This window comes from Gouania willdenowi, chromosome 9 (assembly GCF_900634775.1).
Source record: "Gouania willdenowi chromosome 9, fGouWil2.1, whole genome shotgun sequence".
Taxonomy (NCBI): domain Eukaryota; kingdom Metazoa; phylum Chordata; class Actinopteri; order Blenniiformes; family Gobiesocidae; genus Gouania; species Gouania willdenowi.
The window spans coordinates 13,054,716-13,080,258 of record NC_041052.1 but is presented as its reverse complement, the minus strand read 5'-3'; the positions used below and the strand labels follow the sequence as shown (position 1 = coordinate 13,080,258).

General features: G+C 38.8%; 1 protein-coding gene across 9 annotated transcripts in view; it reads right to left on the bottom strand.

Moving 5' to 3' along the window:
* The window catches only part of arvcfb (ARVCF delta catenin family member b), a 271,466-nt gene that overhangs the window by 50,390 nt on the left and 195,533 nt on the right, over positions 1–25,543 (bottom strand). For 6 of the 9 annotated variants that reach the window (XM_028456818.1, XM_028456823.1, XM_028456819.1 and 3 more), the window contains 5 exons: positions 17,243–17,426; positions 6,405–6,522; positions 5,525–5,696; positions 4,525–4,542; positions 446–517 (listed from right to left, as the gene is read on the bottom strand). In XM_028456818.1, the coding sequence (XP_028312619.1) occupies positions 446–517; positions 4,525–4,542; positions 5,525–5,696; positions 6,405–6,522; positions 17,243–17,426 (564 nt within the window). The remainder of the gene's footprint in view (positions 1–445; positions 518–4,524; positions 4,543–5,524; positions 5,697–6,404; positions 6,523–17,242; positions 17,427–25,543) is intronic. The other 3 variants (XM_028456820.1, XM_028456821.1, XM_028456822.1) reach the window with 2 other exon arrangements.

The following is a 25,543-nucleotide window of genomic DNA, read 5'->3' as shown; positions in this document are numbered from 1 at the left end:
TTCAGATTAAATATCAAATTCCATACAATTGAATAGTATGCTATATTGTCTTTATCGCCAAGTTTTGAGCTTAGCAGAGTCACCAATAAATACTAAATAGCACAGTATTCAGCACGCATAACAATAAGACACAAATAAGCTCAGCGAACAATAGAAGCGCAGACTACAATACTGAGCTGTTTAATATTGCCCACTGCGCTGCATGCCATTGTTGCAGACTGTAACAAAGAGAAAAGCTTTTAGTTTACCAACAATCCACCATCTCATCAGAGGCCCAAATCCATCGCACAAACCTACACAAAGAGCTGAATAACAACTGTCCTCCATAACCATTAAATATCTGCAATGCTTTTGTTGAGCAAAACACCCAAACTCCATCAAACCTGCTTCCTGAGCATATGAGAGCTTAACAGATTTTTGTTCTGCTACGCTGACGACAACCTACCTTTGGTTGGTTCTGTACGCTTCGGCAAATCCAGTGTGTCGTAGTTTTTGTCATTCTCACCGTTTTTTCTGCCTGGGTAGAGGAGGAAGAGTGATATCAATGTCAAATAGCTGGATTAGAAAAGAAAATGTCACAGGTGGGTTAAACCGATATCCAATAAAAATGTAAAATCTACAGTTTTATGCAGAAAAAAAAGATGAAAATAAATTTGTAGCTTTGTGCACTTTAATCCTAAATAACCAAAAGTCCTGCCTTAAAACTTTATACATGAGTCATAAGATATTTAATGTGGATCCGATTTGAATGAGAAAAGAAACTGCGATTGTGATCAGTAAATGTGTATATCGGTCACACCCATAATAAGGAAACAATGTTTACATGTGCACACCCATAACAGGAAGCTTAATGCAGAACATGTACAAACATGTACCATACACATAGATAACCAACTATTCAACAATGCATGGGCGAGCACTGGACTGTAACTTTACAGCAGCAGCTCTGGAGCAGCTGAAGCGATGCAGCAGCAGATGGATAATGGGAACACAGTGGTGGGTGACTGCAGCTCAGATGGCTCTCAGGCTTTTGGACATGGCCACGGGACAACATGTATCCATGGAGAGGCTGAGCAGCTGATTCCTCAACAGTTCCGGTCACTTGGGTCAGTTTAAACACCTTAAACATGGCTGCTTCGTGACTGAACTGCAACTTCCTTTAAGAACATAAGCTTGTGGGGTATTCCATGCCAGACTAAACAAGGTTAAACTATGGCAGCCTAACACAGAAACACAAAGTTTATTTGGTGTATCTATGAATTAAAAGGACAAAAATTCTATAAATATAGACATAAATCCACAGTAGAGAAGCTAGAGGACAGGATTTTATTGCATAGAGGAGTCCACACCCTGGAGGGCTGCAATCCTGCAGGTTTTAGATCTCTACTTGCACCCACACATCTGAATGTGAGAAATGTCATTATCATTATTGCCTTTTCTTGCTATCATGTGAATGTAACAGTGAGATATCTAACAAGCGTCGGATTACATCAGCCTGCATCTGTAATCTGTGTTATAATATACAGTATATTGTTTGTATTGGATTTATTGAGAAATTGTTCAGGGGTTTCCAATTTTTTTCAGTTGTGGAATATTATTATGTTTAAGGTCACAATGTATGTAACCCATTGGTTAATAACAAATGGGTCAGTTTTTCTCTTATCTAACGTTACTGTCTATTGTTCTCTGAGTAATACCACTTGATCAAGCCTTTTTTAACAACTCACACTGCAAAACAAGTATTAAATGTATGTATGAATGTCGATCAGATGAATATCGGCATTGGCCAATATTCAAGGCTGTATTGTCTGTATCGTATTGGAGAGACACCTAAAAGCTGAAGAACTGCGGCCCTCCAGGACCCTGTCTGGACACCTCCGGCATATGAGTACAACTGTAATATATATAAATATATATATATATATATATATATATATATATGATGAATGTTGTGCAGTTCTGAGCTGATGACAATATAAGACTTGGCCTGTCTTGAATAGATTTGATTTGGTTCACAAAAATGTCCAATGTGACTCGAGTCAAGTCAAAGCAGAGATAATGTTTGATCCTATCATTTGCACCATAGTCAATCATAATATTCTTTACAACATGTGGGAAGCTGCGGGGAACGTTAATCGTTGCTCATCTAAGAATTGACTTGATTACAATTATCCTTTTGACTATGATGCACGTGGCTGTCACTCTGTGAAGAAGAAGAGCACAACAGCTGACTTACAATGAGAAGCTGCTCACTCAATGGTGCCGTACTAGCTAAACGTGCAAATGTTCCGCAGACATGTTGTCACATAGATTAGCAAAGTTTCTATCATGCAAAACCAGTGCAAAACTATTTATATGCTATAAAAAAAACTATGAACATCTGAAACAATTCAAGGGAATATGTCGTTATCAGTACTTCACTGATTTGGACCAAAATATAAATCTTTGTCTTAAAAACACACCTAAACAACCAAACACAAACCAAAAACAGAAACAGCAGCAGAGCTTGACTTTAATGAATGGGAATAAATCATTTAACTCAAGGGTGTCAACCTCATTCTAGTTCAGGGGCCAAACACGGAGAAAACCCCCCCAAAAAACTATTGTGCCCTAGTTTTCACTTTAAAATTCCTTGATTTGGTGTACAATTTCTTGTGTAGTTTAGGGAAATTTAATGCAATTGTTTGCGAGAAATTGAGGAATTAAGAAAAATTTAGAATTAGTTTAACAATTTTGCAGGTAGAAATGACTGCAGTCATGATATAGGCGTGAAAAAATAGCGAGCCCCTGCAAATATTTTTTCATGTTTTCTCAGTTATTTTTGCTTTTTCCCTCAATCTAAATCATGGAATTGATCAGCTAGTCTCTTAACGCAATGTGAGAGCCGGTGTGTCCTGAGGATGTGGAAGACGTCCACCAGATTGGAATTATGATAACAGGTATTCTGCTTATTGGAACTGGCATTTTCCTGATTTATTGCAAAATTCGGATTACGTTGGCAGCATTATTGGAAAGATGCTAGTCATTAACAAAAGGGGCCGAACTTTCAGAACTCTCAGATGGAATCCACTGTGGTGAACTTTTAAGGAGGAGTGGAGAGTTTGTGTCAAGGGAAATGGCCACATTATCAATCAATCAATCAATCAATCTTTTATTTGTATAGCGCCAAATCATAACCAATGGTATCTCAAGACACTTTACAGTAGAGCAGTCTTAAGGACGGACTCTTCATTTTATGGATACACACATATGCATATATACGTATATACACATACATATGTATCCCACACCCAACATGAATTCATCATTATTGGATTGTTGGACATGAATGACCAGAAACAATAGAGCTGGTAGTCATTGGTGTGACTAGCCCGTTGGAAAACAACTTATCTTCATTCATTCGGCCCCGTGAGATGAACAACCTTATGTCAAGGTCTGTGTGTCCACACTCTTCCATGGATGATATGTTGATTAGATGCTTTGACCTTTACCTCACTTTCCAATGAAAATCATCTCGGCCTACAAACTCTCGAGGTCATCTCTACGGCAACGCCATCCCACGGCATCTCAGAAAACAGGCATACGCTCACATGATCACCCCCTTACACTTTCACACACAACCCGTTTTTTTCACTGTCTCCTCCGGCCCCAACCCCACCTCCTTCCCTGCAGATGGCAGCAAGAGGCGAGGCCGTAAGGGTAGCGCCTCCCTGTGGCGGACCTGCGAACTACCCATCCTAAAGACCCATCCCCCTGGTGATAACGTGCTGTTGTATTGAATTTAATGTTGTGTTTGTTGGTTTTTGTCCCAATGTTTGCTGAGGATTTTTTTCATGATGCCAAACCTCGCCCCTCTCTACAAGGGCCTAGTTTGGTTTTGTCTTTTTTACCTCTTCTTCTTCTTACCCATTGTTCCATATTTCTCATCTAAGAAACAGAGCGCCGCCCTGCTGTTGACAGCTCCACAGTTCTCCCGTTCCTGTCCCCCATGTTATATGTCTTTTTATGTTTTCTTGGAGAGGATGTAACTGAAACTGAATTGCCCCTTGAAAATAGTATTCTGAATCAGAATTTCCCTTGCAGGCCACATTAGATGCTATAAAGAGCTGGATTTCGGCCCCACACCTTGAGTTGGACACACTTGATTTAACTGATTAGACTCAGGTGTTAGTCATGGATGCTGTGGGTTATTCTTATCTAATATCATTCTTCATTACTGAACCTTCTATTGAGTCGTGCACTCAAACTCTGCTGAGACACAGGAATTGATGAACTTACCTGGATTTACCAAGCTGTCTATTTACCTCGAAGGAACAAACTAAACCTAACCACTGAGGAGTTTGGGATGGCTGTTTTTTCTAATAACTAAGGGTAAACAAGTATATATGAGGGAATGCATGGGTTACTTTCACTTACTTTGGATGGCACTCAAAACTATGTCTAGCTAATATCTACAGCTAGGGTAAAGGTGAAGGAGGAGGATTTGCAGAAGAGAGACATGTTGAAGGAAAAGGGGGCACTCACCTTGATTAAACCATTCCTCTATAGTTAGCCAAGGAGGCAGCAGCAATGCCAAAAAACACAAAGCAAGGAGAAGAGAGTAAGAGGCATGGCGGGAAGGACGTGTGGGTTTCAGTGTGTGTGTATGTGCGTGTACTGAAGCTGTGAAATAAATGCCAGTTATCTTTCACACACCAAAAGTTTCGTCTTTCTATAGGGAGGTTAGAGAGTGAGAGGGAATAAAAAGGTCAGAAAAAGAGTGAGTACAGAGGTATGAGAAAAGAGGCAGATAGACAGCCATTAGGAGACCTGAGGTCTGCGCTGGGAAACAATTTGAAAAAAAGTTGGCAAAGAATGGATTACATTTTAAAAGAAGAACAAAAAGAAAACTTTGGAAAGAGTGTGAAGCAGAATTCAAATGAGGAATCATACGCTCAGGAAGGAAGGTAAAATAAATACAGGAAAATATAAAAGTGTGCATTTCATAATGAATAACTATTTAGGAAGAACAGAAATAGAAGTAAAGGTGGGGAATCAGTCTGTGCATTAGTAGCTGCTGAATGTGTGTCAGAAAACACCTTCAGGCTCTGCTGTGGTAACATAGCTCATTATCCTGTATGCCTTTGAGTGGAAGCATTTATATTTATGTGGCTAATTGGCTGCGATGTGTGTCTGCGTTCATGTGAATCCTTTGTGACCCTTGAACCGACAAGAATCTTCAATGTGTCTCTGGCCTCTTTTCCAACTGATTAATGTGGCCCTCGTTTTTTTACCAGGAGATGATGTTGAAATTTAACTAACAGCCGTGGAGAACACGGATTGAGACATCTAAGAGTACACGTCTGTTCTTAGCACATCTGTTCAGTCGAGGCGATAAGGGCAGAAACTGACTCATTGTTAGCATAAGCATCCATTAGCTCATTCAAAACAGTGTTGTACATTCGGTTTCATTAAATATGTTAAGCAACTGTTCTGGTCACCTTAGAGGACCAGAACACCCCCCCCCCCCGTATTTTCATCTCACCTTTGGCTTTTTTGCCTCCAAAGCAGCCGGCGTCATCCTTCTTCTTCCTGTGAGGTCCTGCAGATCCCGGGGCCTGAAGTGCTGAAGGCTCCTGGAACTTCTCAGCCCCTGGCACCTCTTTGTGAACGTGGTAGGACAGATTCCTCATGATGCAAACACAGTTCTCCACAGACTTCAAGAGAAAGGACAGAAGATATTTGGACGTTACAATAAAGCTGTACCTCTAGTGATTTTAAATTGCAAGCGTTAATAAAAAGATCATGTATAATTCTTGATGTTTAGTCAGGTAACTTTCTTTAAAAGTCTTTCTACAGCAGCCAGGAGGAATGACCAAGAGATATGGTCAATGCTCGTAGTGACGTTAGACTACTGCACTAACAGGTACCACTGACAGGTACTTTTCTAGTAAATTTTCTTCCTCTAAATCACTTTGATGCTCAGACTCATCGCCGGGTAAGTCTGCTCCCATCCCTACTCTCTTGTGTCACACAGCGCAATCTTCGTCTCGACTCGTATGTAAAAAGTGCAGCTGACTGCCTGCTGTGGCTGCTTCAATCCGCAAACGGAGCTCGTAATAACAACTCCAGATGCATGAAAAGTATCTCCAACACACAGCCTTGTGTTATTTTAGTAGTAATACTGTAAATAAAATGATATAAATGGAATATAAATAGAAGGAAAAACACCACAAAAAGGTAAATAAAAGATGAAATGTAAAACTCATCTAAAAAGTACTTAAAATGTGTGGGTTTTGAAGAAAAGTGCCCATATTTTGGTTATTGGTAATATATTAAATACATTTTATGTTATACACATGACGGGTAGACCACACCGTAAAGTTCCTGTGCATTGAAACATGTGATTTCTCTGTTCTTCGTACCTTGTTGTCCATGTCTTTCTTCCCCACGGCAGACTGGAGAGCGTGCAGAAGAGCGTCCACCAGTCCCTCACACTCCCTCAGTCTGCGCCGAGCCTCGGCCCCGTCTGAGCTCACGTTTCTACAAAAACACAACACACACCACCAATGGCATTTAGCAGTAGTAAGAAGATAGTTTGTTTTCTGATTTAAATCAGTCATTGCTCCCAGTATTGCTGTGATATACACAGTTTTATCCATTATTTCATTGCAAGATGATAATAGCGACAGATTAATCTACAAGGGCACAAAATCAAACATTAAAAACCTGTCTCTGTGGGTTTTTTAATTTAATGACATTAGATGCTTATTTTTTTGTAAATACTCAATGAAGTTCACCGATACCCAATGTTGTGAATGGTGGCCTGTCATTTCTCTTGTATATTTTGGGATTGGCCGCCAGGGGGAGATTGATTTAAATATGGGCACTATACATGTTCATGTACAAGCTGGAGTTAGTGCCAAAAAGTTTATTTGATTTGATTCAAAAGTGTAAACTCTGCAAACGTTTCACAGAAAATGTTCCCTTACCACTTGAAATATGGCGTTTTATAGTCATTTAATAAATACATTTTGAATCTAATATATCAACATTTATTGTAAATGCAGAGATGAAATTCATTGCATTTTGCCTAACCGTTTTGTGTGTGCACGTGCGTTCGTGTGTGTAATACCAACAGGCTGATAAATGGTATTTGAAGCTTTAAAAATCACGATTTTGCTGTGACCCACAGCGTAGACTTAGCCCGAGGGCACGAGGGATATTTAGAATTAAAACCAAGAACAGATATAAGCAAAATCCTTGTAAAAATTGACTTATACCTATTGTAAAATGTAATACATTCTCAAATATTTTGCCTGAATGTAATAATCTGCTTCCAAGAGGGAATGCGTACGTGTGCGAGAGAGCGTGCACGAGCCCAGTTTTTGTCGTGCACAGCTCTGTTTACAAGTTGGAGTCGGCATCGCGGATGCAAGCTTATCTTCCAAAAAAAGATTTTTCCAATATGTCAGACTCGCCACCGGTACGTGAAAATCCCTTTTCAAAGGACCCGGTGCACACCGTGCACAAGCATGTGCATGAGCACGAGCACATACGACGTCCTTACAAAAACATATCAACAGAATGATTGACAATTAGGAGGACCAATAGTCTTGATGATCCACTCGGAATTAGAAGCCAAAAAAACATCGTTCACTATACCTTTAATAATTCATTGTGCGAAAATTTTAATTTGCTAAAAATAACCTGAAAATAAAACAAGAAAGTTTTGCCAATACTGTTGCCACAGTTGGTCCTGTGTGTGTATACAGTATATGCTGCCTTCTTACAGTGGCAAAGCAACTGACCGTTAAAAGCGAGGCTCTAAAGAGGGTTAAGGGATAGCTGGGGCTGCCCTCCCTTCACTAGGGACTTCATTTATGAGGGCTTCCAACACATAATCTTATTAGTCGACCCCCAGTCAGTCCAGTGACAGAAAGGCAGCTTTGTAGAGGTAAGCAGAACCACAGCTGTGTGGATAGAAACACATTTACTGCTCACTGCTGCATGTGGCCATCACACAGAGCCATACTGGATAGAGATTATACTCCACCAGAAACTTACTTGTACATTTAATCTGATGCTTTTGCTATTGACACTTATTTACCCTAATTGTGACATACAGTCTAATATTAAATCAGTCTACATTTTATAATCACTTAGACTCACTTCACCTGCCAGTGGTGCTAATGTAATGGCAGATCTGTTTAGGTTTGACATGGTGGCCATCTGGACTCATAAATCAAACCGATCTATCTATAACTACTAACTCTCTCACCGCCTCGCATGCAAACAGATCTAAAGAAGCGCCAAAGCGCGCCGTGGATTTATTTGACAGAGGATAGTTTGTTTTATTGTCAGCTGTTTCATTTCCAGGAGCAGTTGTCTTGGATGCTCCCGCACCAGGAATCTGAAACTGGAGACAGTGATGATGGGCTGTCTGCGTTAACTCATCGTGTTCATATTTGATCCAGCATTTTGTCGTAGCTTTGATATGTTTTATTGCTCAGATGAAGGTTTGGACATATTGTCAGTTTTTAAAGCATTTACAAAGCTGTTAGAGTGTTTGTCTGCCTTATTCGACACTTTACTTTGTCCAATCAGCAGGTGAAACTAATACTCAGCATTAAATAACCAATTAAATTTACAATTATAAGAATTAAAATTACTTTTGCAACACTTAATAGCAATAAAACAGAACACAATTGGTAGAATTGTTCCATGCCAACTCAAAAGGTATATCTTGATTAGGGCTGGGTCATAAGGACCAAAACTCATATCTCAATATTTTTAGTGATATACGATATAAATCAAGATCATTTTATTTCAAATAAAGTTTTTTGGATTAAATTTGATGATCCAAATGCCACACAGGTACATATGTGCCATTTTAGTGTTTTTCTCCACTAAGGGACAGCACGTGTGAGTGAGTTCTGTAGAAGTGGTGAAAGCAGCGACTCCTAAAAAATATATGTACTGTATATATACAGTATATCGATAAAGGCAATATTGTCATTTTTTATATCTCCAAAGAGAAGACTCAATATATCTTGAATCTCGATATATCACCCAGCTCTAATCTTGATATCTATTTTCCATAAAATGACAATGAACAAAATATATCTTGATAGTTGCAAAATTCCACAGGCCCTTAAATATTAACAGCTAGCTGCACAATATCAACTTGTGAAAACTCCCAAAAAAAAAAAAGTCATTAACTACATTATACAATATGAACAAAAAGCTAGTTAGGTGCTTTCTTGGATAGGAACCGTATCCTTGCCAAAGCCTTTTTGTGTTTTGCCAAGTTTTGCTTTAGCAGCTGTTGTAGATCATGATGCCAGTGGAAGAGAAGAGTTGTGCTCAAACTTCTTAGTGAAAACTTATTTTTGACATTCTGTGCACATTGGACACAGTTGCCATATTGTCACTGCAAAACTTGCGATTGTGGGCAGTGTGGGGTTAGTTCGCTCTAAGAGAGGCAGCGGTTCAACTTCAGAGAGAAGTTTGTGTGAGAGGCAGATGGTTAGGGAGAAAATAGAGAGAGTAGCCACTTTTAAAACTAGTATTTTAGCACAAAATAAGTTTTTAAATATAAACCTATATTGAGATAAATGCTATTTCAATTTAAATATGGCATAAGATTATAGTTTTGATACATCTTGAATCTCAATATATTGCCCAGCTCAAGCGTGACAAGACCATTATCTAGGTAAGGGTCTGAAATCACACAGAAAAGCTGCCAGGATTTTGCTGGTTTTATAGTCCACAAACAGATTAGCACAGTTAGCTATAGATAGCTCTGTTAGCTTAGGTTAGCTCCAGCTAGCTTCACCTCTGTAGGATTGCCACCCAGTCTGCTAGCTGCAGAATGTACATTGCTATCTCGAAGTTATAAAACAGATGTAGATATTCACAATGTGAATGTACCACACCTGTGATTAATTGAATCACTTCCTTCCTGATGCACTCTGCCCGCTAACACGTGCACATATCACACCTAGTAACACCCACCAAAATAGAAATGAACTGAATGCACTCATTTTATAGCATTTTTTAATAGATTCTGGAACATACACATGAATCACTATTGGTTTGAATTTGCTGCCTGGTTGATAATGGAAAAAATGTGAGAATCGGAGAAAACCAACCTATCACACCAAACTATCCACGTCCCCTCTGGTATTGAAACCTAGGATCTTCTTACTAAATGTAAACCCCTGTTTTTTAATGCTTGCTCAAAGTAGTGATGTACAAAACATCTGTTACACAGCTCATTCAAAAAATAGTCTTTTTTTTTTTTTTAACCATATATGCATTATGAAACTGCTAAAAAAATTTGATTGATTTGTATTATATTGTAAGGTAAAAGGCTAAATGAAAAGGTGTGCTTGCTCATCTGGGTCATTTCCATCTTTGCAACACCAGTCCCTCACCCCAATCTCAATGAGTCTACACAGCATCTGCTTCATCAGATGAGGTGCGGGTGTGGAGGTCAGACAGAGTCATGTGGCCAAAGAAGGACAATAGAGCAGCTGGGAGGAACAAACTGGAGAGGGAGCGATATAGAGATGGATGGAGACACTGCTGACCTCTGCTATGGCCCCACAAGGTTAACGGCAACATTGCCAAATCATGTGGGTGCCCTCTGAATGGGGATCTTCTAAAGCTTCATCGATTGTAATTCTGCTTGCAATACAGTGTATTGATTTAGCTTCCTTTTTCATTCTTGTTGAGATTCTTGACATCATGCCAGAGACTTGTATTTTGTTACTTCAATATCGAGCCTTCATATTCATCTGTTAGGTAGCAAATATTAAAGGGCAGTGACATAGTCGAGTCACGACCGCTATATTTGTCCCATAACAACATAATTTGTCCTTGTCATCAACAATAACTAACATTTTCTAGAAGACCTTTTCAGCACCAAGTTATTACTGTTTGTTTTTATTAGGCCGGGCTCATTTTGTTGTTGTTGTTGTTAAAATCACTACTCCTCTGTTATTCGTGAACGGATTGGGCTGAAATTTGGTAGGTATAATCTATGGATGTGTACGCATCGACGCTCGGAACTCGATTTTCGATTTGGGGCCCAGGGGGGCCCCAAAAGCAAAAAAACCCACAAAGTGGATTGCTCAGTTAAACATTAAACCGGTTGGTGGTACTGAATAATTGGCACATAGCAATATATAAATGGGGCCCAATACCCCATCCATGACACAGGGGCAACAGGGGGCCCCCATTTTTCAAATGACTACTACTCCATTAGTTCTCGTTAGATCAGAATGCAGTTTGGTATGAATACTCTATGAATTAATATGATGAGATGCTCAGAGCCCATTTCCGGTAATTTCCAAATTTATGGGACATCCATCCATCCATCTTCACCCGCTAATTCCCGTTTATCAGGGTCGCGGGGGTCTGCCGGTGCCAATTTCCGGCTCTCATTGGGCGCTGGGCGGGGGTACACCCTGGACAGGGCGCCAGTCCATCACAGGACTTTATGGGACATAGTCGTGTGATATATCGTTTTATAAGGTAATTCAACGTAAATTACGATTATGCCATGCACAATTCGATTAAGTGCCCGAGGCTCACCCCCCTTTCATTAAAGTTGTTTTGTAATTTATTTGTGAGTCAGTTGGTGATACCAAATTTTTGACACATACCAATATATGAATGGAACCCATTTTTCCGTCTGTGTCTCGGGGGTGCCAGAGGGCCCCTGGGCCGCATTTTTCGAATGACTACTCCTCCGTTAATGCTCATTGAATCGGGCTGTAATGGTTATTCTATGAGCAGATGTGGTGGAACCGAGTCATTTGACTGAATTCTCAGGAACGTGGTACGTGCTATTCGTCGCGGAGAAGTTCCGCGAGCCCGGCGTAGTTGATCACAACTTGTTTTAAATGAACTGGCTCTAATTTAACAAATCATTTGTCTATTTTATGAAATAATGGTTGAAGCATTTATGAGACATTCTGCTGAGCTGCCTATAAAGTCATATGCAACGCTTACCGTAGTTAAATTCTTGAAAAATTGAAAATGCAGAATGTTAGATTATTTAAATTTATAGTTTATAGCTACAGTGCCAAGCAGTTTAAAAGTTGCTAATTATCTGCACAAAGGAGATTATATTTTAACCAGCATTTATTTGTTTGTCTGTTAGCACGATTATGTCAAAAGTACTAAACAGATTCTGACAAAATTTTAAACAAAAATAGACGCAATTATGCTATGGAATATTTCATAGAACTTTTGAGGAGATCCAGATTAATATACCGATTCTGTAACAGTTTAAATAAGAAATACAAAAAAATCACTATTTAACATCATTGGCAAAATTTTAAGAAATAATATACGTTTGTATATATATACTGATCTTTCTGAAGTCGGGTTAGTTCCTCTAATACCCCACTGAGTTTCATCTGAATTTGGATACAGATTGCGCATTGCATCGCGTAACAGAGCTGATTGGATGAGGCGTTTACCATTCGCCATGTAAATAACCACGTGCTGAGCTGCAAATATATTCACGTGCACTTCTATATTTTAGAAATATGCACAAAGGAGGCTACTAACAAAAAGAGAATAGATCAAGGGTCAGTTTGGATGCAGAAAAACATTTTCAGGATTGGTTTAAAGAGTAAGTAAACCCAAAACCAACTTTTTTCTGCTAAATATACATGTATTTAGGTATTAAGTAGTGCTGTTGATTGATCCTAGTCCCACTCTTCACATTTCAATAAAAGTATTTTAATTTTGCGTATTTAGCTGTGAAATGTCTGGTATACTGGCCACTAAGGGTTGAACACCGGTTATTACAACTGAATTTTGCTCTTGAAACCCCTGCGTCATCACTTTAACTGTTGGCCCCGCCTGAGGAGACTGGACGCGAAAAGTCCTCCACCTCAAATGACCTCTCTGAGGCAAAAGTGTCCGCATTGTCGCTCATGTTTAGCTCGTTAGCTAGCAGTTGTGATGGGTTTTGATTCTGTGTGTGCGGGGACGGAGGGGAGGGGGCGGTTACTGAAAGCAGCTGGGCGTGTCTTACTGCTACAGCAGTAACACCCATAATCAAGGCTTTTTTTTAAATTTCACTCCTAGTGGCAGCTCAGCAGAAGGCAGGGGATTACTTACCCTTTAAATAAAGCACACATGGCTATTTGTTTAAAAAAAAATCCTGTTACTTCAATGAGGTTTCCAATTGAGTAAATTACCTAGTCAGTAAAAAAATGCAACCCTGGGATAATTGCATCCCTAAAGAATTTTCTTCTTATCTCTTAAAATAGCCTTGTAACTAACTCTGACTAACCCAATCACGAATAGACCACATGTATGTGTAAACAGTAGAGAGGATTATTGCTCACTATTTCCTTTACCCTTACCATCCTCAAAACCACTACAGGCAACACAACCACAGCTTCTTTGCCAACAGGCCCTAAGCGTAAACACTGTAAATAAACTGACTAAAGAGCAATGGTGTAATGAAACTATTCCTGGCCTTATTGAGGGCTAATCTGTCTCTGCCGGCATGAGTGAACTAACTTTCCTGTCAGCACTTCTCTGCAGTGCACAAACCCTGCATCTATCCACTACGGGCTTAGTTACTGTTACCATGGAGACACGTTTTCATCAGCAGGACCCAAATTGAGGGTCAAATGATTAGTAATTGCAGTGAATAGATAGTATGCGAGACAAAAAAACCCTACAAAAACCCATGGTATCATTGAAAAAAACATTGTAGATAATAGACAGGCAGAAATGAAGGACAAATAATTATCTTTAATGAATAAAATTTAACTTTTTTCCGCTCAAGCAGATGGTGTCCTATTAGTTTCTGCTGATTAATTCCGAAAGCTTTTCAACTACCCAGAAACGCTCAAACTTCCCCTATTCACGATCAGAAATTCACATTCTCTGTCGGGAAAAATTTTGTTTCAAAGCAATTATGTCTGAGAACCTTCCTGCCATCTTTCTGCACAGAGACTGGGATATAACCATGTTCTGGATGCCAACCAACGTATCACACTGTCCACTGCAGGAGTCCCAGATTACAGTCTAGACAGAGTTGGCTGGCCTGTGTGATGACAACAGAGCCAGCCACGAGGCATGATGGTACTACAGACACAGCCTCTGTCGCTTTCATCCAACTGCAATCTGTCACTCTGGGTTCCAGCCATGGAACACACATTCAGCAGAAAACATGAAGCAAAAGAGCTGTCAGGAGGAAAGGGCACATAATGATAGACGTTTTTTATGTGTATCGACATTGGCCGATGCGTAAATACTCTTTACTTGTTCTTGTTTTTAATATTTGTTAAATATTTTTTACTTGTTGTCGTTCTACATCACCTTTGTTAATTTTAATAAATGTTCCTTTTTTGAAAATTGAGACACATACCATTTGTTATCATCATTGTGTCACCACTACTCAGTAGCCTGTCTGGTGTGAGCCCGGCCGTCCACATGGCGGGCCACCGGAGAGGGTAGATGGCGCAGACGGGCACGCACCACAGCGGACCCCAGGGACGCACCTAGTAGCACGGCCGGAGACCCACCCCGCGGCACCCCCGAACCATGTCGGCCCCACGGTGCATGGCAGCACCAACACCCACCCCCCAAGTATTTTTGATTCTGATATCCGCTCCAAATATCGGCTCAAGAAAATCGGCTGTCTGTATCGGTCATCGGCTAAGGCTGACGAGAAAAAAAAATCGGTATCGGTCCAAAAAAATCCATATCGGTCTATCCTTTGTACATACTCTTTAGCTTTAGTGGAGTATCCAAATGCATTTGCATGAATGAAATTATTAAACTCAATGAAAATAGAAGGTAAAGTTTAAAAACTACAAGGTGGGATTTAAATAAGCTAAAAGTTTACATCATTATCATTTTTAATTTATTTGTGCAACAATAACTAAGGTTAAATGACAACAGGGGATCTGAAAGGGTCATAAAAACAGTGGTTCTTAAAGGTAGGGTAGGTGATTTTCGAAAGTTAGCATGATTTTTAATGTAGCCTCCCCGACGGTTCAGCCTTTACCCCCCTCCCCTCTGTGCTCTGCCTCACTTACATGCATGCGCACAGCTGCTGCAGAAGCAGAGCTCAGCTCATCGCTTGTATTGTGTAGAAACGTTGTTGTCTCATGACTCATTCAGCATTAAGTAAACAATAAACTTTATATATGTTAAAAAACGTGACCAAAAACTCTGTTTTAACTCTGTCAGTGGTGACGCGCTTTCAGTGTGAGCTGGTGCATGCGAGGGAACGAGAACAAGCAGGGAGACGTGATTGGTTAAAAAGAACGGTTCGTTTTTTTCCAGTGGTCAAAGTTATTACAGATTTACAGCTGCTACAGATGACAGAATTTCTTCGTTCCTTTTTCAGGGTACATAAGATCTTAATTTCTGTCAGGACATGAAGACAATTTCAACCAAAAATGTAAAAAGTGTATCTGGAGAAAATTGCCTACCGTAGCTTTAAACATTTTAGACTCAAGTACCCTCTTTCTCCCATTCCTAAATCCAACTACCCCCCATTGTCCAACTACAGCATTTTTCTCGGAATTTTATGTAAAAACAACTATCGAGCGTATTAATTGAATGAATGAGTTGATAACACACATTTTGAAGAATCTCATTTTGTAAATAAGTGGAATGAAACAGTATTTAGAGCCTCCCGAATAGATTTATTTCTACATTTCCCGCCATCTACCACCCGTCGAGGGACCAAGACTGTTCAGTTCATCTTCTAATCAAAATCATTTCCATCATCATTATTATCATTCTCAAACCAAAAATAAACAACACAAAACCCCATATTTTTTAATACTTTCATTTGTTCATTTTCCACCGTTTGACAAACCCTGATCTAAAACTTTGACACTCTTGACATAAAATTTCAAGCTCTTTTTTTAATGCATGATGATGATAATGTTTGCATCAAGTTTTGTGTAAGCTGTTTACTAAACATTAAACAGGTTGCCTGTCATGTGCTCACGGTTTGTAACGTTGATTTCATTTATCTTTAACTGTGTTTGTGCGGTTATTGGGTTTTAACTTGTTTGTTCTACAGCTAACTCAACTTATTGGTGGGTTTAGAGTATTACAGGAGAGTGACTGGCGTGATGCGGTGTTTGTGTGAGCACGAATCACAACAGGAACAAATGATGGCACCGAGAGTCACTGGTTTTTTAAACATCATCACATTGGGCATATAAAAAGTTCTGTAGGCTCAGAATCCAGTTACAATGATAGTTTTCCCAACACAGCGTAAAAAAAAAAGACTGCATTCAAATGAGGGGTTAGGAGTCAGATGTATGTCATAAAAAATTCTATTCATATGCTCCTTTAGGTCACAGATTAAAGGCAGTCAGACAGACATCCAGCATGCTGTACAAAACAACAAAGCCATGAGAGAAGAGAGGAAGCAGCTGCTCATCTTTGTTACTACTTTTAAGAGCTCAGATTTAACTGTGGCCTCGTGTCAGCCAGCTGCCTTATATACACCACAGCCGTCTGCAACTGCTGTAAAAAAGTTTTACTACTAGTGTTTAGTCTGTTTAATCACTGATGTTTAGAGCAAAGTGTAAACAATTACAACAGTCCTTTTATTATCACTATTATTAGCATCTATTAATTTCATTCAGTTCCTGGAATCTTCGACTACAACTTTAGGTATCCTTAAATTAAAAAGGGATAATCTTGTATTTCTGAGTGTTTTTTTAAATTTATTTCATTTTATATGCATTACACACATGAACTGATTGAATTCCAGTTGAAATTGTCTATCCAATGCTGAGATTTATGTTTAGAACTTGTGTTTATAAAGCTAAAAGTATCATCTCTGACAGACAACTCTCAAAGATTTATCTCTAAAACTGTTTAATGAATTTAAAAAAAACAGAATTTTCTTATAATTCTCCATCTATCATCCATTTTATGACCAGCTTGCGCATTTTTTCAGGGTCGCAGGGGTCTGCTGGTGCCTATTTTCAGCTCTCATTGGGTGTCAGGCATTAGGTACACCCTGAACAGGGCACCAGTCCATCACAGTTCTTATAATTATAATTAAATTATAAGATACTATCATTTAAAATGTTTTCTTACAATAAAATAATATTTTTTTACTTTTTATTGCATTTTTCTGGGTTATCATTTAAGACTACTTCATTTCTTCAGAGTCAAGAATATTAAACATCTTGTCATTAAATCAGCGCTAAAAGGCTTTGAATATTGAATAAATTTGCCATCGAACCTAAGACAGCCAGAGGTGTTCTTGAAGACTGTGGTCCACTCAGCATCACGTGGCTTTGAGTCCTCGTTGGGCTCGTGCTCCCACCCCGAGTGAGGGATTATGACCTCATTGGTCATGGTCTGTAGGCCGTGGTTGATGATGACCATCTTCAGAGGCTCATAAGACGACAGATTCCACAAAGTTCCTAAAGCGGAGAGCAGAGGAGACGGCGTGTGAAAAAAAACACGGAAGGAGGGAGTGTCTTTGGAAGGAATGAGGTACATTTAAATATTGTGAATTCAAGCCAACACAAAGTTTAAGTTGTAGCTGTATTAAAATGTACAAAACATGTTATCAAACAGGTCCACATATTAAATGATTCCATGAAGGAAATTACTTTCACCTAAACGGTGTTGATGACAAAAAGGAAAACGTTTGCTAAGCTGAGAAGGCAAGCTTTACATGCCAGACAAGAAGAACAAGAACTAATTAGAGAAAAATGAAAAATCACACTGAAAACAATTTTATTTCAACCACTTCACTGAAAACAAAAACTGAACGAAAACTGGTTAAAAAGAGGAGAAAGACTGACAATCATCCAGTGAGAAAACACACCTTGAATAGTGATTAATGGTCTTTTCTAAGCAGAACTAAGGACTTATTTTGTTGTTACAGTCTCTGTATTAAGACTTCTATAGCAGGGTTTCTCAACTGGTATCACCCTTGGACCGATATTTTGCCACGGTCATTAAATCGCGACCCACATTTTTTTTCAGAATTCAACAAACAAAAGTTTTTCAAAGATGGCTGTTGAAAACACACATATAATCATTTTTAAAATATAAATCTATATATTATCCTGTGTTTAAAGTTTATTTCAAGATAAAAGACAAGCCCAACACAATAAACATTAAGTATTAATTTGGTTTTGACCAGCTGTCCGCAAACCACCCAGTCCAGGTCCACGACCCACCTTTGGGTCCCGACCCACCAGTTGAGAATCACTGTTCTATAGAATGCAAAGGGTAATTGAGCTGATCTGAAGCTAAATTAATGAAGTTTACAAAATGTTCAAGATGACATTTAATGACAGCTATGCAGTAGCAATCGTTTTAAATCTTAACCAAATTTGAAATATTTGGCTACAAATGACCAAAATTAGTCGGTAAAAATAAGTGACTTTAAAATCTTTTTTTACTGTGATTATTCTAATATTATCCACGAGGTCTATGTGGCATATGGGGTTTCACATCAATCATATCTAGGGGTTTTGAAAAAAATCAATTCGGCAATTTATAGATTTTTTTTAAATTTTTAAACTTTTTTTTAACCTTTATTTAACCAGGAAAGTCTTTTCCACTGCAGGAGACATTGTAACTGCACAAAGAAGTGCTGAAACCTGGGCATGTTGACCAGCTTGTGTTTTTTCAATAAAATCTAAATAGAAAGTACTAACTTAATGCATTTATTTGTTTTTCTGGGCATATACCTCAGTTAAGTTGCACTAAAGTCAAAATTGGTTTAAAAGCCACAGGCAGATTGTATGTTATTTTTTTATTTTAAGTTGTTGGCACATGGCATGTTAAAGCCAATGTTTTGAGTGTAAAATAAGCCAATAAAATATATTTCATACATAATGTTCTCATGAAGGTGTACAAATTTACAGTTAGCTGTTTCTTAAGTCATATATTAAAAAAAAAATTGCAGTAATCGCCTTGATATCGGGACATACCATATCATATTGCATTGTGACCTATGTATCGGGATACGAATCGTATCGCCAGATGCCAGGGAATACACACCCCTAGTCAAATCCCTGCGATTTAAAAAAAAAATTCACTGTAATTTCATGTATGTATTCATTTTAAACTACAGAGAATACAAAACATCAGAGAGTTCATTACTACAGCACAGAGGTGGCCAGTGTGTTCCAGTTCCATCTGTGCTCTGATTTCAAATGTGGGCAGACAATTTTTCAAAATAAAATTACCGGCACACTGGCACAGGTCTGTGTGTGTGGGAGGGAAAATTGTTTTGGCAGCACAGTCACAGCCACTCAACTCAACACCAAATAAAGTGCTCCCTTAAAACATCAGCACCAGATGAGCTTTTGTTCAGACACAAGGGAAGTGGACAAAGCAGCATCTGGTTAAAGGAGAGACAAACACACTAAGGAAAAATCATTAAAAAGATGCACGAAAGTCCAAGTGCATAGTATACGTCCTTAGTCAGTGCAGAACAAACAGTTACCACCAACAAGTTATTAGTGTAGTGAAAGAGACAGACTATTTATAACAGAAAAAAGGACAGTCGTTTCCATGATCGCAGGGTTCTCACCAGGAATTTTTCCCAGCGTAGGGGGATCGCGAGGTGCACAACCGAGTATAACAAGAAATAACACTTTATTCAAAAAACTGATTCCAAGACACGCTTTTCAAATTAAAGTTAGGTATTACATGGGACCTGCAGTAATAATGAGACAGAAACAACAGTGGTGTGAACCCTGCATGATGTGTCGTGATGGAGCAGAGGATGACTCCAATCATTAAAGGGCTGAATTTGGGCAGATTGTAGTACGGATGTAACGATTGATCGTAAGGCAGTTAAAAACCGATTCACGGTTCACATCGATACTGTGAAAATTGAATCGCAGTACTTTTTTTTAAACAGCAGAGGGCGCTATATATATATATATATATATATAGTTATCCTTCTCTTGTCCAGAAGTGTTGGCGGCGGGCGGAATCTGCTACTACTCTCTTTCTGGCTGCCTTCTACTCTTAAACATATTCATAAATGATTCCTTACCCCTTTAGCACTGAAAGAATATCTGTAAAAGTCACGTTTTTCTATTAGCTCTGTCTGCTAGCGCATAGCATCTCTTCTTCACTGCTAGATTAGCTGCATACCAACCGACCACTGGGTTACCAGCGCCCTCTGCTGGTCAAAACAAATATCTGATGTAAATACAATGCAATGACTGTTTTTTTTCAAATTGTCAAATTGTTAAGGCACAAAATACATTTTCAGTTGCACTTTTAAAAAGAAAAAGAACTATTATGTAGTTTTGCATTGTTTACTATAGAACCAGAATTTAGATTAATAGGTTTCTTCTTCTTTTGTATTATTCCTTTTATGTATTTATTTCAGTCAAGATTTATTTTTAGTTAATTTGCATTGTTTTAAATAGTTTATCAAGGGATTCTTTTGAAAATAATACAGTATTTTCTAGTATTTTTCAGTCATAATTTGTCTGCAGTACCATTTTGTAAAATAAATCGTGAGAGAATCTTAGCACGAACCCAGTATTGTGAATCGAATCGTATCAGGAGTTGAGTGAAACGTTACATCCCTTGATTGTAGTAAAAAACACTTTTGAGATTATAACATGACCTAACTTCACTTTGTTTGAGCGAAACCTTGTCTCTCCATCCTCTGCCTCACTCACTTCTTTCTCTGCCTGTGACTCTGCAAGGCTCACTTCTGCATTATTTAAGATTTGCCTTAGTTTCTTTGTCACGTCTGAGAGCTAGTGTCATTCAGAACCTGCCTCATGTTGCATTGATGTTCCAGTCCCTTCCTCTCTTTAACCACCTATGACCACCGCACCCATTTCCTGTGTTTTATGTTGCATTACTTTCAAATCTTGTTCAACAAGGACCTCTCACGTCAGTATATGGAGGATACGTTTACACTCAGTAAAAGCTGGAACATGTGGATCGCGTTTGTATCGCTTATTATTGGAGAATTTTCAGGGTTGAAACAGGTGGTAGAAGGTTTAATGTTCCTTACTTGGGTTCGTGAGCACAAACTTTAACTTATACACACATTTTATTTTCCATGCACGCAAAAAACCTTTGTGTCCAACCGCTGACAGGCCTCTCTCTCTGTGGATCAAGGGAATACCAGCTGGGAACATTAAGATTAATAACTGCACTCACACTCAAACCGATGAAATACAGAAATATACAGTCACACAATAATGTGACGAGTCGTGACACCCCCAGCATTCAAGTCAAGTCCCTTTTTTTTTCCCGGATCAGCTGTCATGGCTTCTTTAAATGATTTTCTGTTCTTTTTCCGAACCATCAATATTTCCTTGGTTAAATTAAGCTCTCCAAATAAACGTGGAAAGAGAGAAAAAAGAAAAAAACACCTCAGCAGACGCTAGGGAGTTAAAAATAGCTCCAGTGCTTCAGCTGTGGTTGTGAGTAGAGAAAATGAGCTTTCCGGGCCAAAAAACTTCAAGTGGAAAAGAATTGCATTTGCTGTCCGTAGTCGTACAGTTTCATAGTGTTTCAAACCAATTCATGACCTTTGCCATTTTACTCCCTTAGATACATTTCTCTATAAAACTGAATTATCTGCCAAAGCAGAAACAATAACACCATTCCTTCTGTCTTCCAGCTGGTCACGATGATTTACACACCATAAATAGTGCGTTCATGTACTTCTTTTCATTATTGCCTTCATAGTAACATAAAGTTTTGCATTTTAAAGCAAAATCTTGGCTGTCCATGTTTTGAAATTTGAACATATATGGATTATGATGCATGATAAGATTACATTTTTTTGTCAGCTATATCTAAGCATATATATTCAATGCCTTTTTTCTTCTTCAGAAAAGTGACTTTTTCTGGTGTTCGTACGAACTTCCTCTCATTGAGCGTTTGACGTGAGGCATTCGCCCAGCCACCCCCGCTCCTATCACGTCACTATACTCGGCACATCAGAGATGGCGCGTCCTTGTCCTTATTGCCCTGTTCGACCTCGACCTCAGATCAGATGAGATGACTCAGTGAAATTAAAAACATTACTTAACAGAGGAAAAGAAACAAACCTGGATTCTCTCAGTTAATCACCATCCAGCAGAGGGCATGAAAAGAGATGACCGCAGTTTGCTTCTCTCTGGAGGTCTCGTCACATTTACTGAGTATGTAACTGTATACTGTGGGGCTGTATATGCCCCCACACTAACAGGGTTCATATACTGTAGGTACCATAGCATATCAGACTCAAGGTGCAGGCTACGCAAATACCTCTGAAATGGTCCAGCACATAGTGACAATGTATATGATGCAGGTATTGAGAAGCACAACAAAGGGGCTGGGATAGTGTTGAGAAACATCTGTACCCAGTATGAACTAAAAGCTCCCAATTCTTAATGGGAGACACCACCAGAGCTAAGATCCTGTAACTTCAGCTTCCAGACTGACAAACAGCTGCTGGTCTTAAAAACCAGATATAAACAAATCCAACAGATCCAAAAACAACTAAATGCTCAGTTAAAGGTGCAGTCCACGACTCTCAGAACCCTCCCTCCCCTCTGCTCTCTTGCCCTGCCTCCAAACTTTCCGAAGTCCCTCCCTCAGAGGAGCTAACAAGCTAACGTTAGCCAGACAGCAACATCACAGTAATTTAACATGGTTTGTTAAAAGCATATTAATGCAGTGCTTCTCTCTCTCTCTCTCAATGTGCACACACCTCAGCAGCAACAACACGGTGTCACTTACAGCAGCCACACGGAGGCAACAAAGAAAAAGTGGCTAATTCCATGTTCTACTCCTCCAGACCATACACTGTAAAAAAGACGGCGCTGTGACTGTGAGCAACAGCTGTCAGACAGCCCATCAAACACAATCCTGGCTCTGATTGGTTCTTTTTGCTCGGTCGCGGTGCATTCTGGCAATCTGCCGAAAACTGCAGGAGCTGCAGGGGGGGCTTTTTTTTCACACAAACTACTAGTTTGATGTAAAGCTGTCCTTACATTGTGACAGCTTTAGCAAATATGACAAAAAGTCACTTTTATAACAGTTGCAGACTGCACCTTTAAGAAGTGAGGAGTGGAAGAAACAGTTAGGAAACATCAAACTCCCACGGTCTTAATATCAAATAATGGCTATTTTAAAGCTGCGTAACTACACAGCTGAATGTGTGCTGCTTTAATGTTGTACTTTGTGCACTAAACGTACATTTCCTGCCTTGACAAACTCAGCATTGATCTTCTTTAAAAGCACTTTCATGGTACATTAAACTAGAACCTGAACAGCCAGTGATGTTATTCATATACATTGATCGTTCGTTATCTGAGTTAATAAAGGCAGAATTAAAGAAATTACACAATAATTAATTGAAAATTTCATTTTTCTTTATTATATCCCAGCTATTGTGTGTTATCTATTATTACTGCTGTGGTACAGCTCAGTATGAGCTCCTGGGGGCGATGTCTGCCTCAGTGCCTCCTGTTGCAGTCGGCTCCATCAGTGGTGCACATAATAATATTTATTGCAGAATTTATCTTTACTTCTGTTGTCACTCCCCAAATCTGTAGTTCAGCCTAAATCATAAGGACTGCACTGGTAGGAGATTTAACTTGTCTCTTATTGTTTCATCATTGTTTTTTTTATATATATTTATATATTTAGTTGTATAATAATTGCTCAATAATTGTGCACACATATATTCTCCTAAGAATGTTAAAAACTATGAAGTTAAACATGTTAGATTGACTGAGAGCAATGCCATAGTTCACTCATAAAATCAGCCTTCAGAAAAATAACTTGCCTAGTAATTACGCACACGGTGTGTATTTAAATATCTTACTGGGTCACAAAATTGACCAATTTTACAACAAATAGAGCCTATTAGATGAAGCATCATCATCCAGGCATGAATCCAATTAAAGGTGCACTTTGGGAGATGGTGTATGATGACACCCGTGCTATGGCCTGCCAGGCTGACAGCTTGATTACCTTCTCTATTGTGACATTAGTTGTATTTGTCATTCAAAAGTGCACTCAACCTGCATTAAGCCATATGAGCATTAGGTCGAACAGAAGATCATTCTCACTGTAGCACCTGATTCAGCATATGACGTTAGCTGCTCTGTGCCACGTTATGGAGAAACTAACAGTGCATAAATAATCTTGTAATTACAACTTTCACATCCGTTTCTGTTCAGTTTAACAATCACTCTGTGGGATTAATGGAGCGAAAAGCCTCAGGTTTTGGCAGTGCATGTTGACTAATTCAACATTAGCATAAAGTAAGCATGACAGCCCAAATATAATAGGCCTGAGAAGGTATTTGTGTAAACTGAATAAGAATTGCTTTGTTTGTAACAAATACGTTTCCATCCAGAGTTTGCTCAACCTCTGTGAGAGTGAGGTGAACTATTGGCTGACACTGCAGAGTTCAGTCACAGTTGAAAGGCAGATGTGTTGGATTAACTGGTGGCTCTGAATTGACAGGTGTAGATGAGATGGTCTCTGTGTGTCAGCGAGTGTAGTATACGACGGGGTCAGGACAGGGCAGAGCAGTACAGGATGGAACTGGAACAAATTGGTGAAGGCATGGCAGGAAAAGTAAGGAAAAGACATACTGTACATGACATGGTAAAAGCAGAGTCTCCCCAATTCTGTTTCACAGAAGGGCTGATCAATTTCGGAAAATAATCTAAATGCGATTTTTTTCCTCAATATTGCAATTTCATATGCAATCATTTTTTCAAGGGCCTCTTGTCATGTATTTTTCAATGAACACAAGCAATAAATCAATCTGTTTCAAAATAAACGATTTCAGATTCATTTAAACTTTAAATAAATATATAATATACATTTTAAAGCTCAGATTACAACAATAAAACAAACAAATCTGTGGCTTTACCTCTTCAACATATCTAACTAACTTCACGTTTCATGAAACATGTAAAAAAAAATAATAATAATTGCAGCCTTTGTGATTATAAAATCGCGTTTTATGATATCGCGATAACATCGCAAATGTAATTAATCGTTCAGCCCTATTTCACAGTATAAGAAATTCTGTGTCATTTCCGTTTCAGTTCACCCAAGTCTACTTTATTTCCATTACATAGTCTTTCCACGATTAGATGTCTATACTGGCTATTGAACTTCATGAAATCATGCCAAAAATACCTATTCACTATTGTTCACTATTGTTATAAACCTTAGAATTCTACAACCCGCTGAAATCATATGAGATTACCAAGTTTGAGATGTTGCGTAAAGATTTGAAACCTTTGTCCGTTTGCTACACTTGCCAGATTCAGAAATCGGTTTTAAATTATGGGTGAAAAATCTTGAATTTCATGCCCGTCATATAGCCATTTCCATTTCAGCGGGTGAAATCTGTCATTCCGTGTAATATTGTCAGTTTTGCTATACATTTAAACATATCATTAAAATGTGGGATGTTGTACTAAAACATTGCATATGAGAGTACATTCTGTGTTTTGTCACCACTTGCGCCACATTTTGTTCAAATAGGCATTTAAAAAAAATAAAATATATGAATTGTTTC